Consider the following 16,406-nt stretch of genomic DNA (forward strand, 5'->3'; position numbering starts at 1 on the left):
GTTTCTCCAACTTCATGTCATGGAGCGTAAGTTCTGCAGATGCCGCAGATACACCAGTTTTCCTTGAAGTTGATGCGAAATACTCGTGACGAAGGAGCGGTTTCTCAATGACGCTCATACTGTGATGTGTTTGGTTTGTCAGGATGTGACTGATCCAGAGAGAGGCTTTGTGGAAGACGATAAGGTCACGTTTGAGGTTTATGTCCAGGCTGATGCTCCACATGGAGTGGCGTAAGTGAACTCTAAAGTAGTTGTGGGTAAAAGTGTACTTGTAAAGATGAGAGCACTTTTTGAATAGTTTGTTTTAATTTCCAGATGGGATTCAAAGAAGCATACAGGATATGTAGGGTTAAAGAACCAGGGAGCCACATGTTACATGAACAGCCTACTACAAACACTCTTCTTCACCAACCAGCTCCGGCGGGTAAGAATGGCGCTTTGTGTGAACGCTGGCAGACAGACCTCGGTGGGTTTGCACCGGCCACGTGAAATGGTCCTCAACGGCTTGTTTTTGTCCTTTTGCTTCTTTGTAGGCGGTCTACATGATGCCTACCGAAGGCGATGACTCCTCCAAAAGTGTTCCTCTAGCTCTGCAGAGGGTCTTCTATGAACTCCAACACAGTGATAAGCCAGTTGGGACAAAGAAGCTGACCAAGTCCTTTGGGTAGGAGGCTTTTTGGAATTCTTTGCAGTTCAAGGCAATAAATTCAGAATTTAGGGCTTTTTTTAACACAAGTAGCATGCAGGGCAATTGAAAGGTACATGTAGAGAAGTACAGGAGCTTTCTTCCATGGGAGAAAGTAAATGCCTCTACGGGAGTACTCCATAGACTTGCACAGATCCTATCTACCTACTTACCAGTCGTCCTCAGACCGCACCTGAACTCTTCCCCCAGTTTGGTGATGTGTTTTTGCTCTGTTTTGTTTGGCCAGGTGGGAGACTTTGGATAGTTTTATGCAGCATGATGTGCAGGAGCTATGCAGAGTGGTGAGTCCTGTAGCTCTGGCTTTCTAGAGTATTCTGTTTGAGATTAAAACCCATTTCCTCCAGTTGTGGTCTAACGTCTGTTGAAGTGAATAAAAAACCCAAGTATGCACTTCTATGCCTCTATTCCAGCTTCTGGACAACGTTGAGAACAAGATGAAAGGAACTTGCGTCGAAGGCACGATCCCAAAGCTCTTCAGAGGAAAGATGGTGGTGAGTTGGCTGAGCCTGGTGGTTTTTCTTCTTTTCTGCTTGTGACTTATTTGGCTGGACTAATAAGTGAGCACCCTACTGTTTCTTTTGTAGTCCTACATCCAGTGTAAGCATGTGGATTATAGGTCTGAACGAATAGAGGATTACTACGACATCCAGCTCAGCATAAAAGGAAAGAAAAACAGTGAGTACTCATTTTCGCTGTGGGACTGTTTGTTGTCTGTTGCAGTGAGACAAGCGTCATGTTAGGTAACAGGGTTTGACACTAATTTCAAAGTGTTGAATTCACTGACTCACACTCAAGGCGACTGACGAAGCTTCTGCGCACACAGCTGTACAGATCTGAGCTCTACACTTGTGCCACGCAGAAAAGTCCAGTCACTTACCGCCCCGCTGGATCAATACTGCATTGGCTGTGGATTTCGCTGTGTTCTGCAGAGCGTTTTGTAGTCTGAGTGGAGAGTGAATTTGCATCAACCTCTGTTTTTATTTTATTTTATTTTTATTTTTTTTGACTTCCCGTTCTAAAGAAATGTGAACAGGATTTAATTAATAAAGCGTGGCCTGTAGATGAAGTTGTTGCTATTATTAAATGATTGTGTTCTTTTCTCTTTTAGTCTTTGAGTCGTTCAAAGATTATGTGGCTGTGGAGCAGCTGGATGGGGATAACAAGTATGATGCGGGGGAGCATGGCCTACAGGTGCAAATCTCCTCACTCTGACTCACCAGAAAAAAAAATATACACACACAGACTAGGAGCATAATGATACACACATTTCACAATAAAATATTTATATATATATATGTATATACATGCGAATACACACATTATTGATGCAGATGGAAAATTGCTCTAGACCAGTTGCCTTGTTCACTGGTGCTTAATGAACAAATTTTTGTGATGCTCTGAGATGTGAAAGAGCTTTGCTCTAGACTGTAATCCTACATTGTGAAAGTAAACATGAGTATTCATTGAAAAGAAGCCATTTTAAGTAAACCTGCACTGTGTTCATTTGCCAGAATGTGTTTTCTTTGACTAGTGGCAAAAGGGTGAATATTAAGGTGCATCAGAACACACAGGGCTGTGTTTTGTCAACAACCTGACCTCACGATGCAGGGATTACAATTCAGTATACACCAATCAGCCATAATAACATCACAGAGAGATGAAATTGGGGGGGGGACATGGATCATCGTCATCTACATCACCACCTGTCAAGCGGTGGCTATATTAGGCACTCAGTTCTTGAAGATATTTAAGCAAGAAAAATGAGGAAGCGTAAAAATCTGAGAATCACTTTTACAAGGGCCAGATTGTGATGGCTACATGTCCAAAACGTCAAGCAGGACAGAGAAGAGCTCCAAGAAAGAACAACCGGTGCCAGATACTGGTGCCAGATACTGTAGGACCAAGACCGTCTTGTGGAGGCCCTGCCTCGATTGGGTCTAGTCTGTTCCAAGCTGTTGTGGCTGCTTAAGGGTGACCTACTCCATAATTGGCAGGTGGTGTTAGTTTTGGCTGGTTGGTGTATTGATACAGTAAGAAATATTTTTTAAATAAAGTGTCAAATTTTAGGAATTTTTTTTTAAAACACAACACATGAACCACTGTCTGCCACCGGTCTTTACGTGTAATTTAAAATTGATTAAATGAGAATTGGTACAGAGTTGCTAAATATATTGCAATTCTTTAATGTGTATTACTTTCTTACATCCCTCATAACACCCTTCGCATACACCCGTCTTGAAGACCTTCCAATGCTTTTGTGTTCCAGGAAGCTGAGAAAGGAGTGAAGTTCCTGACCTTCCCTCCTATCCTGCACTTACAGCTCATGAGGTTCATGTACGACCCACAGACTGACCAAAACATTAAGATAAACGACAGGTAAACACTTTGAATGTCCACAGAACTGCAGTTCAGTGTCTAGCTACGCTATAATTGGGTTGGTCACGTTAACCTTAGAGCAGGTTTGCAACAGTAGTCACTGGTTTTATTCCCAGGCCTGTGAGCAACCAATCAGCCAGCAACACGTTTAAATTTTGCTGTGAAACCTTCTGTGGATGGAAATTATTTAATTAAAATAAAAGCCTGGACCCGTTCCAGTGCTTTGTAAGCTAATAGGTTATGGCCCCATCCACACCTTGCAATATTCTCGACCCTGGTAAGGTAACACATCTTCTCCGATACACGCGAAGCCAGCTACCACCTTATTTTCAACTGCTGCAAATGCGGCATCATCAGGCAGCCAACACGCTCTGAGGAAAGCACTGTGGGCAGACCTGTGCTGGCCAACATCGCTTTAAAAGTGCTGAGGGGACAGAGCATGCCGTCTACCCACCCGTAGAGAACGTGGCCAACAGCCAAACAGACCTAACTCCAGCACTTCCCTTTTCTCCCCGCTGCACATTGCTCATACAGCAGGTCTTCATAGCTCCATCTCCCACACAGACTCGTCCCCTGATTTCATTTGTACCAGGAGATAACGCTGTTGTCTCTGAATTAATCACACACCCCTGATCAGCCAAAAAAGGAGCATTTGTAACATAGTAAGCATGATTTCCAATTATTGGCATCATTACCTGTCTGTCCAAAAACACTGAAAACCATCCTGGAGATTATTTTTTAAAAACCTCCGTTTTCAGGGGGTTAAGCATTTGTGTGGGCAGGAAGCCAAAACTGAGAAAGCTATGCTTTTTAGAAAAAAATGGATGAGGCCTAAAGCAGTACTTGCAGTACTTGCATGTGTCTTCAGAGTTTGACATCTTTTCCTATGAGCTGCGTCAAATCCCCTGGGTTAAAGGTGGCAAGGATAAATGTACGTTATGCAGAGAGCAAGGTTTGCACTTAAACTTGTGAGTGACTCATCTAAAGACCTGCCTGTTGACTGCGGTGCTGACTCTGTGTGGTCGTTCACAGCTGCCATTTGCACATCTCTGTTGTTGCTTCTCATTCTCAAATGTTCCTGTAATCCTTCCTGATGAAAAGTCTGCAGGAGTGGGTGTTGATTCCTTTTGTCCTCTTGTCTTCAGGTTTGAGTTTCCTGAGCAATTGCCACTGGATGAGTTTCTGCAGAAGCCTGATGTGAAGGACCCTGCCAACTACATCTTGCATGCAGTGCTGGTGCACAGCGGTGACAACCACGGAGGCCACTATGTCGTCTATCTCAACCCCAAAGGAGACGGCAAAGTGAGTGTCACGGAACCAATAGTGAGAACCATTTTCCTTATTTTTGGGGTCTTCGTCTTAGTAGTTAGTGCATGCTGGATAATTTAAGTAGCTTTTGTTTTGCCTGTGAGTGGCTTTTGTTTTGCTGCACTTGAACTGTTTTAGGGCTGTCCCTATCGTTTGTGTGGAACCAAGTAATCTACAAGATCTGTTTTCAAAGCAAACCAAAGAATGAGTTTAGTTGAGCAAGAACAAACCAGACTTTGCATCAGGAACATTTGAATAACTTTATTGCAGTGGTTCTCAGTCCTTATCCTGGAGAACCACAGCCCTGCACTTTGTAGAGCTTTTCCTGCTCCCAGCTAACCAACTCTTTTACCGAGCCCTACCTGAGGTGAACTAAGTGTGCTGGGCCAGGGAAACGCTACAGCATGCAAAATAGTCCTACTCCTGTATCGGGAGATCAGGTTTTGGGAACTAATACTACAGTAGTGTAGAAAAGGGCAATCAGACACTTTTAAAATAGTGTCTGATTTTAAAATAGTGTCTGATTTTAGCATCTGCTGCCCCTTTACTGGGCAGCAGATGCGCTCTGAGGAAGGCACCAGGTTCCCAGCTCCACCACACCCACTAAGAGTGATGAGGGGAGATGGTGCCATATGCCCACCCAGAGAGCATGGACAATTGTGCTCACTCTGACTCTAGCTGCTAATGGCCCCCCACTGAGATACAGAAGAAAAGCATAATCTTAAAGCTAATTAGTCAGGACCTCCGCCAGTTCAGTCTGAGTAGTCATGACAGCCCTAGACTGTTCAGTGTGCTTTTACAGTTTTCAGTGTTTAGAAATTTTGGGGGAAAAAGAGCATGCACATTAAATTCACACTGTGTATTTAAACTGGTTGAGTAACGCTTCCCTCCACTTCTCATCAGTGGTGCAAATTCGACGATGATGTTGTTTCCCGATGCACTAAAGAGGAGGCCATCGAGCACAACTACGGTGGCCATGATGATGACCTCTCTGTACGTCACTGCACCAATGCGTACATGCTGGTGTACATCCGAGAGTCTAAGCTGAGTGAGTATTTCTAGTCTGCGCTGTTTCTTAAGGGCTGCCTGGCATTGGCTGCTGTCTTTTTTTTTTTTTTTTTTTTTGTTGGCTGTGGAGTGGGAAGTGCAAACCGCTCGGCAACAGCTGCTCATCAGCACTAAGCAGACTCTGTTCCACAGCCTGTCGAAATCAAACAGCCTGGATCTCTTTGTAGAAAGATGTCTGTCTAAAATGACAGCGATCTTCGAGCGTCAAGTCTGGTTTTGTGGTTATCGCCATCTCTAATTTTAGAAAGGTGTCTGGCCTTGGTTTTTGAATGTTGCGTTTAGGTCCAGTGCCAACGTCGCAAGCTTGACTTGATGTGTGCAGTATAAGGGATGCTTTTGGCTTCCATGCCACTTAACATGTAATAATATTTATAAGTCCACCCTTGTTGGAATGTCCCACAGTATTAGGACACCATAACTGGCCGTCATGTATGTTTTCCTGGCATTGTACTGTAGTGATGTAGTGCTGTTGCAGCAGGTCAAGATGCGTGTATCTTTACTCTGTGTGGTGTGATGTGTGTTTGTGTAGGTGAAGTGCTGCAGCCGGTCACAGACATGGATATCCCCCAGCAGCTGGTGGAGCGGCTGCAGGAGGAGAAGAGGGTGGAGGCACAGAAACGAAAGGAGCGCCAGGAGGCTCACCTCTACATGCAAGTACAGGTGAGAAGCTGCCTTCTGTCTTGCACTCTTTCAGACGGAGTTGTTGCCGTTTTAGTTTTTGCAATGGGTTTGCGTTTGTCTTTTAAAGATGGTGACAGAGGACCAGTTCTGTGGACACCAGGGCAATGACATGTATGATGAGGAGAAAGTGAAGTACACAGTATTCAAGGTTCTGAAGAGCTCGACCCTAGCGGAGTTTGTGCAGAACCTATCACAGACCATGGTAGGTTCCTCCATAGGACACAACAGTGCTTTCCTGTCCATTCTTCTGAAGGCCAGTCTGGGTTGTTTTCTGTACCTGATGGAATTTCATGCCTTAGGGCGCAGAAACACTACATTTGTCTTTAGAACATTTGAAGTTGTTGCTGTTAGTTTGTTTTATTAATATTTATTGTTATTCATGTTGGAGTTTTTAATTAGACATTTTGAGGTTGACACGTTTGCCCAAAACTCTGGTGCAGTTGTTGAACACTATATTGATTTGCTGCAGGGTTTCCCACAGGACCAGATGCGGCTGTGGCCCATGCAGGCCAGGAGCAATGGCACCAAGCGACCAGCCATGCTGGATTATGAGGCTGATTGCAACAAGTCTGTAAGTGACCACTAGGCTAAGTCCCTTCCTTATCAAGATGACCTGAGTCACGTCCGTTTTGTGCAGCATTGCTGTGTATGCTCATGTTTTTAAATCGTTCTTGCAAATGTCTTTTCTTTGCTGCTCTTCTTAGATGATTGACTTGAGCGACAACGAGAATCCATGGACAATATTTTTGGAAACAGTAGATCCGGAAATGGCCGCAAGCGGTGCAACATTACCCAAGTTCGACAAAGACCGTGAGTATGACTCCTGAAAACGTACCCCGGAGCTAAACCCACTTTCTGCTTCAGAAATGTTTACCTTAAGGTTGGCTGCTCTGCTGGCTTGGCGGTGTGATTAGGGTTGTAGGGAACACTCCTGTATTGATTCTCAAACGCTATTGGTGGTGGACAGTGGTTCATTTTGTTGCGTTTAAACCCTCAATTGCAGTAGCAGTGGTGCACTGTTCTGATTGGATAAAGTCAACGTTTTTTTACTCAGATTTTAGGCATTTGATGATTTGATATGCATTTAGCATATTTATGGCATGTATCCGACACACCTATCCAAAGCAACTTTAAGATTAATACTCGTATTAGTGTAGTTTTGGCAGTCTTGCCCAAGGACTCTATCGGTGTGTTGCTGCAGAGTCACCCAGGCCGGAACTCGAACCCTAGCCTCTTCACAGTGGTGTTTTTATATCATGCCTGATCAGCCTATATTGCATCATAACCTCTGTATCGTGTTGCATGTCATATTGGCAGGTCTTTGCCAATACTCAGACCTAGTTATGATGGAAGTCAGATTGCCATAGTCCTGGTTTTCCAGTTTAATCTTATTGCCATCTTTCTTTTCCTTTCAGACGACGTCATGTTGTTCTTGAAGATGTATGACCCAAAAACCAGAAGCTTAAATTATTGTGGACATATCTACACACCTATATCCTGTAAAATACGTAAGTAACTTGCCATTACTGTTTGACAGCAGCTTTGAAGACCGTTCTTGTGTTAATGTGGGAAAACTAACAGACTGATTGTTTGGGTTTTTTTTTTCATCAGGAGACTTGCTGCCCGTCATGTGTGAAAGAGCAGGGTTTCAGCAGGGAACTAGTCTTATCCTCTATGAGGCAAGTTTCTTACTGTTTAGCCCATTGGGTGGCCAACAGTTCTATGAGGACCATGGGGTCCATCATTATAAGACTTTTAGTTAATTTTTTTTTTCCAAACAATTTAAGAATGCTTAGGAAGGTATTTGTGAATAAGGCCCACAGCCTTGTTATTTTTCTCTAACGTGTGCTTTTTGTTCGTTACAGGAAGTTAAACCGAATTTAACGGAGCGGATACAGGACTATGATGTCTCCCTGGACAAAGCTTTGGATGAGCTAATGGATGGAGACATAATTGTGTTCCAGAAGTAAGAATTTCACCAGTGCTCTTTTATGGGGAGTTTTCTCTTCCTTTACTCAAAACAAGGCCATGAAATGACGCCTGTTTTTGGTTGACGCTAGGGACGACCCAGAGAACGATGCCAGTGAGCTGCCAACTGCAAAAGACTACTTCAGAGACCTGTACCACCGTGTGGATGTCATCTTCTGTGACAAAACCATCCACAACGACCCAGGCTTCGTTGTGACGCTGTCTAACAGAATGAACTACTTCCAGGTAGGTTTTTTTTTTTTATATATATATAAAAAAGCCTGTATACAAATCTGTATGGACCAGCTGTGCTAATGTTCTGCATTTCTGATGTTTCTAGGTGGCGAAGACTGTTGCACAGAGGTTAAACACTGACCCCATGCTCTTGCAGTTCTTCAAGTCCCAGGGGTATGTGTTCGGTCCTCCTACCTGCAGACCTACCTGTTTCCCTTTAGGGGTGCTCCAGTCATGAGGATTTACAGCTGATTCCAGTTCCCTGGCAGCAAAATTGGCTTTGCTTGTCAGATGACTTTCTCTCTTTATTCCAAGCTTGCACTTTTCAAATGCTCAGCGTTCAGAAGCATCTGTATTCTTGCTTGGCTTGCATTATTTTCACCATACAGTCAATACAAGGATCAATTATTAAATTCTGCTAGAGGCCAATTCCAGTCATTTTCCTGTCTTACAGCAGTTCATTACAACCTTCATCCCCCCCCCCTCCCCTTCTCCCGATTCTTCTCTGCAGGTATAGAGATGGTCCAGGCAACCCACTCAGGCACAACTACGAGGGCACTCTCCGAGACCTGCTGCAGTTCTTCAAGCCCCGGCAGCCCAAGAAGCTCTACTACCAGCAGGTGAGCGGAACTATAGTGTAATTATAGCTTTAGACAATAATTTGACCCTGATTTCTACAAACCTTTTTTTGAAATGACTGATAAAGAAGTTCTAGACTAAGATAATCGTTCACAGCCTAATACCACAGTAAACGGTGGCTCAGTATACCGTGACATCCCTAATGTTGTGCTTTGAGCTCTCTTCCCGGGAACCTGAGCCGTCTTGCACAGCTTCAGCATCGGTCGCCTGATTTATTCATGTCTCTGCCCACTTCTCAGCTCAAGATGAAGATCACAGACTTTGAAAACAGGAGGAGTTTCAAGTCCATATGGCTCAACAGTCAGTTCCGGGAGGAGGTAAAATAAAAAGACCCTGTGGTTTTTCCATGCATGCAGCCTAGATTTCCCAACTTGTTGTCTCTGATTGCTGTTGGGCTCTTTTATTTGCTACTTGACGAAAGGTGATGTAGGCCTTTGACATGGATCAAACCGAATTTAAACTTGTATAGCTTATTAATTAGGGAATCAAATGTTTAAGCTGGTAAAAAAAAATGAAATTGCAACCTTAAACCCTTAAAATATTAGCTGTATTACTGTTCATGACTTTGGGTGTTGGTTTGACAGGAGATCACACTGTACCCAGACAAGCATGGCTGTGTTCGAGACCTCCTGGAAGAATGTAAAAAAGCAGTGGAGCTCTCCGACAAAGGCTCGGAGAAGCTGAGGTTAGTCCATTTGCAGCCTTAGTGAAACCTTTCATTAGATCTTTGCTTAGAGGACACTTTCCAAAAACTTTTGAAGTATTGGAGTGTGAATTAGAGAGGAGTAGACCTCAAGCTCAGACAGATTAAGTCTAGTCCTGGACTATGCAGCATTCTATTCAAAAAAGGTAAATATAGTCCATGACTAAGCTTAAACCATCACTGTGTTGAAATATAGCATTTAATCTACTTCAGCAGTGGAACTCCTCCTGGTTGGTCCCTTGATCTTTCCACTAGATTTGCCTTGAGCCTTTTATTGTGCGTTGTGATCAGATCTGTTAAGGTCTGTTCTCTGTCCCCACCCACAGGCTGTTAGAAATTGTAAGCTACAAAATTATCGGGGTTCACCAAGAGGACGAGTTGCTAGAATGTTTATCTCCTGCAGCCAGCCGAACATTCAGAATAGAGGTAAGAGGGGTCTCTCTCTCCATCCCCTGCAGTTCTTCAGGGGTCTTGTTTCTTCATGTAAAAATAAAGCTCTCCTCTTGTTGTTTGCTGGGCTTATAGTAGAATCTCCATTCTGCTCCTAGGAAATCCCGCTTGACCAGGTCGACCTGGATAAGGAAAATGAGATGCTGATTCCAGTTGCACATTTCCACAAGGAGGTCTTTGGGACTTTTGGTATTCCATTCTTGCTGAAGATCCGTCAGGTGTGTGGGGGAGTTATGATGAGCCGTGGGAGTGAGGGGGGAGGGGGTCTAGATGATGTTGTGGAGATGAGGCCGTTGCTTATTGACGTTTAATCCTAACCTGTTGTTGTGCTGTGCCAGGCGGAGCCCTTCAGAGAGGTGATGAGGAGGATCCAGAGCATGCTGGATATCCAGGAGAAAGAGTTTGAGAAGGTACGCAGAATTTGTGCAGAGCTTTTGCTTTGGTCAGTTGCCGTCATGCTACTTCATGCCTAACTTGCTTTTCTCTTTTTATAGTTTAAGTTTGCAATTGTCATGATGGGTCGGCATCAGTACATCAATGAGGATGACTATGAAGTGAATCTGAAGGACTTCGAGCCACAACCAGGTTTGTCATTCAGTCAAGCTGTATTCATAAAGTGCCTTCTCTCGTGGACCATTGACTGGGGCTTTTGGTCGGGGTGCAAATTCTCAATCAGGGATTGATGCCATTTGATGAGAGGTCTAAACATGGAGCATGAAGATGAGTAAATGGTCTTCTATTGAAGAATGGAAAAACTTAACAGTCCATATTTTGGTCATTGCTGATCCAGGGCACTTAGCTGAACTAGTGTTAGTTTAACCAGCACAATGTGTCCATAGAAACCCTGTGCTTGTCGGATTTGTTTCCATCTCTGGCTGTGTCTGTGTTCAGGCATGTTTAGCAGACTGGTTTATCTAGGTTAGCTTGCTCTCTTAGTTCGGAATGACTCGACTAGTTTAATAAGCTCTCAGTTCATCACAGGCCTTTTGTTTTTGTTTTCTCACCGGTTTTCAGAGCGTGACATCACTAATCAGTGAGCTCTCGCAGCATTTCCACCGTGTGGGCCTCTCAAAAATACACATGGAGGAATGAGCTTATCTGGCCGTGTAATAGATCGACACGGAACAGAAATACAGTTTAAAATGGTCATAAATTTCAAAAACCCAATATCCCTCGCTACCATTATACCACCCCTACCCTTTCTTCCTGTGCAGAGCAGAAACGAGAGGTTAAAATCTGATACTTAAAGATTTTTAAGTATCAGAAGTTAGTATTAAGAAGTGATGAGCTTCAAAAGATGAAGATAAAGACGTTCACTTTAGGGCTGGTCAATGTGACGATATTTTAATTGAATTGTGATTCACAATACTCATGATTTTCAGTACTTAAAGAACGCTGATCAACTGCATGGTTTATTAGAGACTGTTATTAGTCCTAGATGGAGTAAGAAGGACAATTGGTGTATCGTGAAAATGTCTTTAAATATCGTGATACAATGTTTTTACCATATTGCCCAGCCCTAGCTCACTTTAATGCTTAGTCTTCCATTTTTAATGCTTCACATGCTCCCCAGTACTTTGATATTGGTCTGGCTAAAACTGTTAGTACAAGACTGTCATTTAGTGGTCATTGTCTAGGGGTCAAGGTCTTAGTTGACCTGAGCTGATCCAGAAAACGAGATCCAGGCGGATATTGGAAGAACTGTTTGAGTAGTCTGACATATGGAGGTTTTTGCAGAGATAAGGGTGTTCCTTATTAACATTTTTGTTACAAACTCATTTTGACACACTCATCAGATCAGAAAGCAGGGTCAGACATGCTGCTACAGGACCCTGGGTGAAGAGAGGGTGAAGGGTCTTGCTCCAGGGCCCAACCATGGCAGCTTATGCAGATTATAAGAAGACTGGCTATTTAACTTTCCTCCACAAAGTTTTGTTTGCTAGTTTTTATAGTGAATAAATGAATGTCCATCACACAATCTGCCGAACCAAACGGTCCCAAAACATGCATGCTTCACGTTACGGAGGTGACGCAGATTTGCACCGACCCGAAAGAATTGATAAAACGCCTTTAGGTGAGGTTATGGGTGGAAAGACTGGGTCAGCATGGTCTGTACAGACTGCAGAGGGAGCTCTGACGGGTCAGAAATCTCTGACTACTCGGGTCTCTCTCCAAAAAAAAATAAATAAAAAATTCAAAATGCGGACGAGCTAACCAGCACGGACTCGGACAAATCGTGTGGTTTAACCCCAGTTCTAGTAGACCCGGGTATTGGACCCACAGCCATGTGATCCATAACCCAGCTTTCTGTGCAAACCCTGCATCACTTTCTCTCCACAGCTGATTCTAAATGTGTTACTAGGTGGTTGCACTTGTGGGATGGATGTATTGGCTTGGCTTTATGTTCTTTGAAGGAAGCGAACCTTGCACTGCTTTGCTGTTGTGATTAAAGTGTTAACGGTATTTGCGTCTCCTCCTCAGGAAACATGTCCCACCCGAGGCCTTGGTTAGGTCTCGATCACTTCAACAAGGCTCCAAAGAGAGGGCGCTACACGTACCTGGAGAAGGCGATTAAGATTCACAACTGACGAGCTCGCCCCACCTTAACCGACCCTACTAAAGACTTTAACCAAACCGTCTTGTGTGCACCACTTTTACCACCTGCTGTCTGGGCACACAGGCCCATTGTATGAAGTCTTCAGCAAAACGGAGTTGCCGCTCATGGGTTTTTCTTTTCTTTTTTTCTTTGGGTTTATTTTTGTTTGTTTTCTCTCGAAGCTCTTCGATTTGGCTTCTCTATTGACTGCCTATTTTGTCTGGAAGAATTAATTGGATTTTAACAAAAGGAGGGGAACAGTATGAACTTCTAGACAGTTGTTTTGTTTTTCTTTTTGTTTTGTTTTTTTCTTTTTAATTTTGTTTTTAAAAGAACTAATTGTTTCGTCAAGAAAGCTGCTGCGTAGCGAGGGGGAAGGATGACAAGTTTTTGCCATTTGCAAGTAAGTTAAGTATACTGAAAGGATTTTCTTTTTTCTTTTTTCTTTTTTTTCATTTAAAAAAAACAACAAAAGACAAAAAAACAACTCGGATGGCTTATAGCTTGCTAGTTGCCCTGAAGTGGTTCCTTTTTTTCTTTTCTCTTTTTTTTTTCGTCCCTTAGTGCAACTAGGCAAATTTTCATGTTTACACGATTCTTTCTCACTTAGTTTGATTGGAGGAGGTTCAGTTTGTCTCTTTCTGGGGAAAAAAAAAACGTTGTATGATAAATAAATAAAAAAAATAAAAATCCACAGCATCCATTTAGGGGGGAAACAAAACAAACCCCGCAACCAGAAGCGATATAAATTGTCTGTACTTCATCTTGCACGTTGGCACTTAAATATCAAAGGTTTTACATTTCTCAGCACTGGAAAATGTAATCTTTGGTTGTTATTTGGCCCATGGCCCATCTCCCCTACATCCTCTCTCTCGCTCTCTCTCTTTCCCTCCTGCCCTCCTCCTCCTCCTCTGCGCTCCTCAGTTGCTTTGCCGTGGGATTGCTCTGAAGGTTGGTTGGTTGGTTGGTTGATTTGGCGGGTGGGTGGGGCTGCTTACTGAAGGCCCCACGTTCACTGTACTGTGCTTCGGGCTTCGGCAAGAGGCTGCAGACATTTGGTAGGCTGGTTCGGGACATAGAGAAACAAGCATTTAAAAGAACCAATACAAATCCTTGGGGTCCCGTCCCCCCCCCCTCTTTTTTTTGTTTGTTTTTGTTTTCCTTTTGTTTTTGTTTTTCATTTCTTTTTTGTAAACACAGGAGGGGATGCTCCCTAGTGCATAGTTGGCTTTGTAAAGACAACATTTAAAATTGTATATTTAAAGAATGGACATGTAAAATTAAAGACACACTTTGTTGGGTACAGATCAATTCAGATGTTCATATTCATTGTGTGTAGTTTTATTTTGAACACTGACTTTCCGTTTTATTTTGTCTCTTCCGTTCTGATTTTTTCCCCCCTTATTTCTTCCTTAACTACTTGCAACAGTTTGTCTTGTTTAAGTGCAGTACAGAATGACCTGCAGATCACATCTTTAATTTGATTTTGTTTTGTTCCACTCTAATTCCTCCGTGTAGCAGCAGTGTACGACAACTATTCCTGTATATTGCCTTTTTGCTGAAAAATGTATGTTGAATAAAAATTTTCTATAAAAGCTGCTGCAATTATCAATGGAACGGTTTGGTCCCCCACCTAACTAAAACGGTCAAAACTTGTCTAAATTTTACCCTAAAAATCGTATCTTCCTCAGACGAGTGCAGTGGTGTTGATTGGCAGTAGCGTTGCTGCTATTTAAAACGGAGCTGGGGGCGACGCGTTTGTGTAACACAGGGGATTTGATTTGTTTCAGATTAAAACAAATTGAATTTGGTAGGAATGGGCCAATCTGGTCACTTAAAAATGCGAGGTTTTAGACCGTCCACGACTAAAAGTGGAGCTTGGATAATTTTTTAAAATTCAGGTTTAATTTTTTGTGTTTTGTTTTTTTTTTCCGTCCCACTGTTTCTGAAATCTCACCGGTGTTCAGACTCCAGATTGTTTGGGCTGTTTCAAGCTTGTCTACAGGTTTAGATGGCATTGGTATCACATGGTTTCCACGTTCCAAGTTTTTATTTATTGATTTTTTTTTTTATTTTATTTCATTTTTTTTTATTGCTTAAATTTTTTCGCTGATTGTTTCTCCTGAGTGCGGAAGCTGTGCACCCTTATGTTCCTCTGCTAAAAATACACAAGTAGCACCCAGCCAATCACACGGTACCTTGGCAGCCTGCTCGGAACCGCCTGAGGTGCTGCAGCAGCCGCTAAGCATCCACCTGGGATACCATAGCAACTCCCTGCCAACACAAACCCCCATCTTCACCCTATGGACAAAAGTATTGGGACACCTGCTTTGTTCATTGTTCCTTCCAAAAAATCAAGGGTATTAAAGACTTTATCCTTCTTCTGCTTCTGTTGGAGTAACTGTCTCTACTGTCCAGGGAAGAAGGCTTTCTACTAGTTACGTTTTGGAGCTGCATTGCTGTGAGGATTTGATTGCACTCCGAGACGAGGGTTAATGAGGTCAGTGTATTGGATGATATCACCACCCACCTCATCTCATCCACAACTGCTCCCAAGAGTATTAAATAGAGCACCATCCATCAACCCAGAGAACACCGTTCAATGCTGGGGGGCTTTATACCCCTTCTAGCCCATGCCTGGCATTGGTTGGCATGGTGCCACTGGGTTCATGTTTATCTGCTCCAGAGAGTTCTAGTACTTCTCTACAAGTACTAGATAAGCTATGTGCATTTGCACCTCCTTGTCAGCAATGGGTGCAGCTTAAAGTAGTTGGATGCATTTAGTGGAAAGGGGTCTCCGCCATATGCAATCCCATACTTGACAAACTGTCTGGATGTTTGGACAACTGGTGATATTTTCTTTAGATCCCGACATGCTGAGCAATAACGGTTCTTTGGCTCCACCAGTTGTGGAACCCGTAACTGTATTACAGAGCTGGAGCTTAATTGAGCTACCATGGGTCTAGGCCGATCACTGCCTTTACTAAGAAGCCCATTTTTAAGGCAGCATGTGTAGGATGTCTGGGCAAGGGGGGCCCTTAATGCCAGTTTTTACCGGTACAAAGTGTCTGGCTCCACCCCTGGTGTGGGATATCGAATATCGAGACGTTTCAGGGCATCAGTGACCGACAGGGAGTCCAGTATGAAAATAACACTTTAATCGATATTTCCCTTCAATGCATTAGGCTCTCTGGTGGCAATACAACAGTACTGCTCTTAGGTCCCAAGGTTACAATAGAATACAGAGTAAATATGATGTCAGAAGATGGCAATTCTAACCGTATCATACGTCTTCTCATACGCTGATGTGTACATTGTCATAGACGAATGATAAAAACACAGATATAGCATTATGTACAAAGCATGACCAACCTAGCATGTGTTTAAAGAACAACCTCAAGTCATATCATACCGCTGCTGGGTGACGGTTGGTGGGTCACTTGACCCGCCCCGGTACTTTCTTGTGCTACGACTACAGTTCGGGACATGGGAGGCTCTTTAGGTGAGGTAAATCTCAAAAGCAGCTTACCATCATCATCATTCTCACGGTCAAAAACCTGTCAGTCGTCTTGCTCCCTGACCATGAATATGACCACCAACATTCATCTGAATGAGCCCCAGCCCTACCCAAGCATTCTCACTCCCATCCCATGACCCTTCAGAACTGGTGAAGACTG

General features: G+C 43.3%; 1 protein-coding gene across 1 annotated transcript in view; it reads left to right on the forward strand.

The window, feature by feature from the left end:
- The window catches only part of usp7 (ubiquitin specific peptidase 7 (herpes virus-associated)), a 21,177-nt gene extending 6,853 nt beyond the window's left edge, over positions 1-14,324 (forward strand). Inside the window, exons 4-31 of the mRNA XM_072693062.1 lie at positions 1-26; positions 143-231; positions 316-424; positions 534-664; positions 933-987; positions 1,117-1,197; positions 1,291-1,381; positions 1,815-1,897; positions 2,973-3,082; positions 4,228-4,384; positions 5,294-5,438; positions 5,988-6,118; positions 6,207-6,341; positions 6,609-6,710; positions 6,844-6,949; positions 7,555-7,647; positions 7,751-7,818; positions 8,005-8,105; positions 8,200-8,353; positions 8,448-8,515; positions 8,853-8,961; positions 9,220-9,297; positions 9,565-9,665; positions 10,010-10,109; positions 10,232-10,351; positions 10,472-10,543; positions 10,628-10,718; positions 12,615-14,324. The exon at positions 1-26 is cut by the window's left edge and continues 113 nt beyond it. Of these exons, the coding sequence (XP_072549163.1) occupies positions 1-26; positions 143-231; positions 316-424; positions 534-664; positions 933-987; positions 1,117-1,197; positions 1,291-1,381; positions 1,815-1,897; positions 2,973-3,082; positions 4,228-4,384; positions 5,294-5,438; positions 5,988-6,118; positions 6,207-6,341; positions 6,609-6,710; positions 6,844-6,949; positions 7,555-7,647; positions 7,751-7,818; positions 8,005-8,105; positions 8,200-8,353; positions 8,448-8,515; positions 8,853-8,961; positions 9,220-9,297; positions 9,565-9,665; positions 10,010-10,109; positions 10,232-10,351; positions 10,472-10,543; positions 10,628-10,718; positions 12,615-12,721 (2,813 nt within the window). The 3' untranslated portion in view covers positions 12,722-14,324. The remainder of the gene's footprint in view (positions 27-142; positions 232-315; positions 425-533; positions 665-932; positions 988-1,116; positions 1,198-1,290; positions 1,382-1,814; positions 1,898-2,972; positions 3,083-4,227; positions 4,385-5,293; positions 5,439-5,987; positions 6,119-6,206; positions 6,342-6,608; positions 6,711-6,843; positions 6,950-7,554; positions 7,648-7,750; positions 7,819-8,004; positions 8,106-8,199; positions 8,354-8,447; positions 8,516-8,852; positions 8,962-9,219; positions 9,298-9,564; positions 9,666-10,009; positions 10,110-10,231; positions 10,352-10,471; positions 10,544-10,627; positions 10,719-12,614) is intronic.
- The last annotated feature ends 2,082 nt before the right edge of the window (positions 14,325-16,406 follow it).

This window comes from Salminus brasiliensis, chromosome 12 (genome assembly GCF_030463535.1).
Source record: "Salminus brasiliensis chromosome 12, fSalBra1.hap2, whole genome shotgun sequence".
NCBI lineage: Eukaryota > Metazoa > Chordata > Actinopteri > Characiformes > Bryconidae > Salminus > Salminus brasiliensis.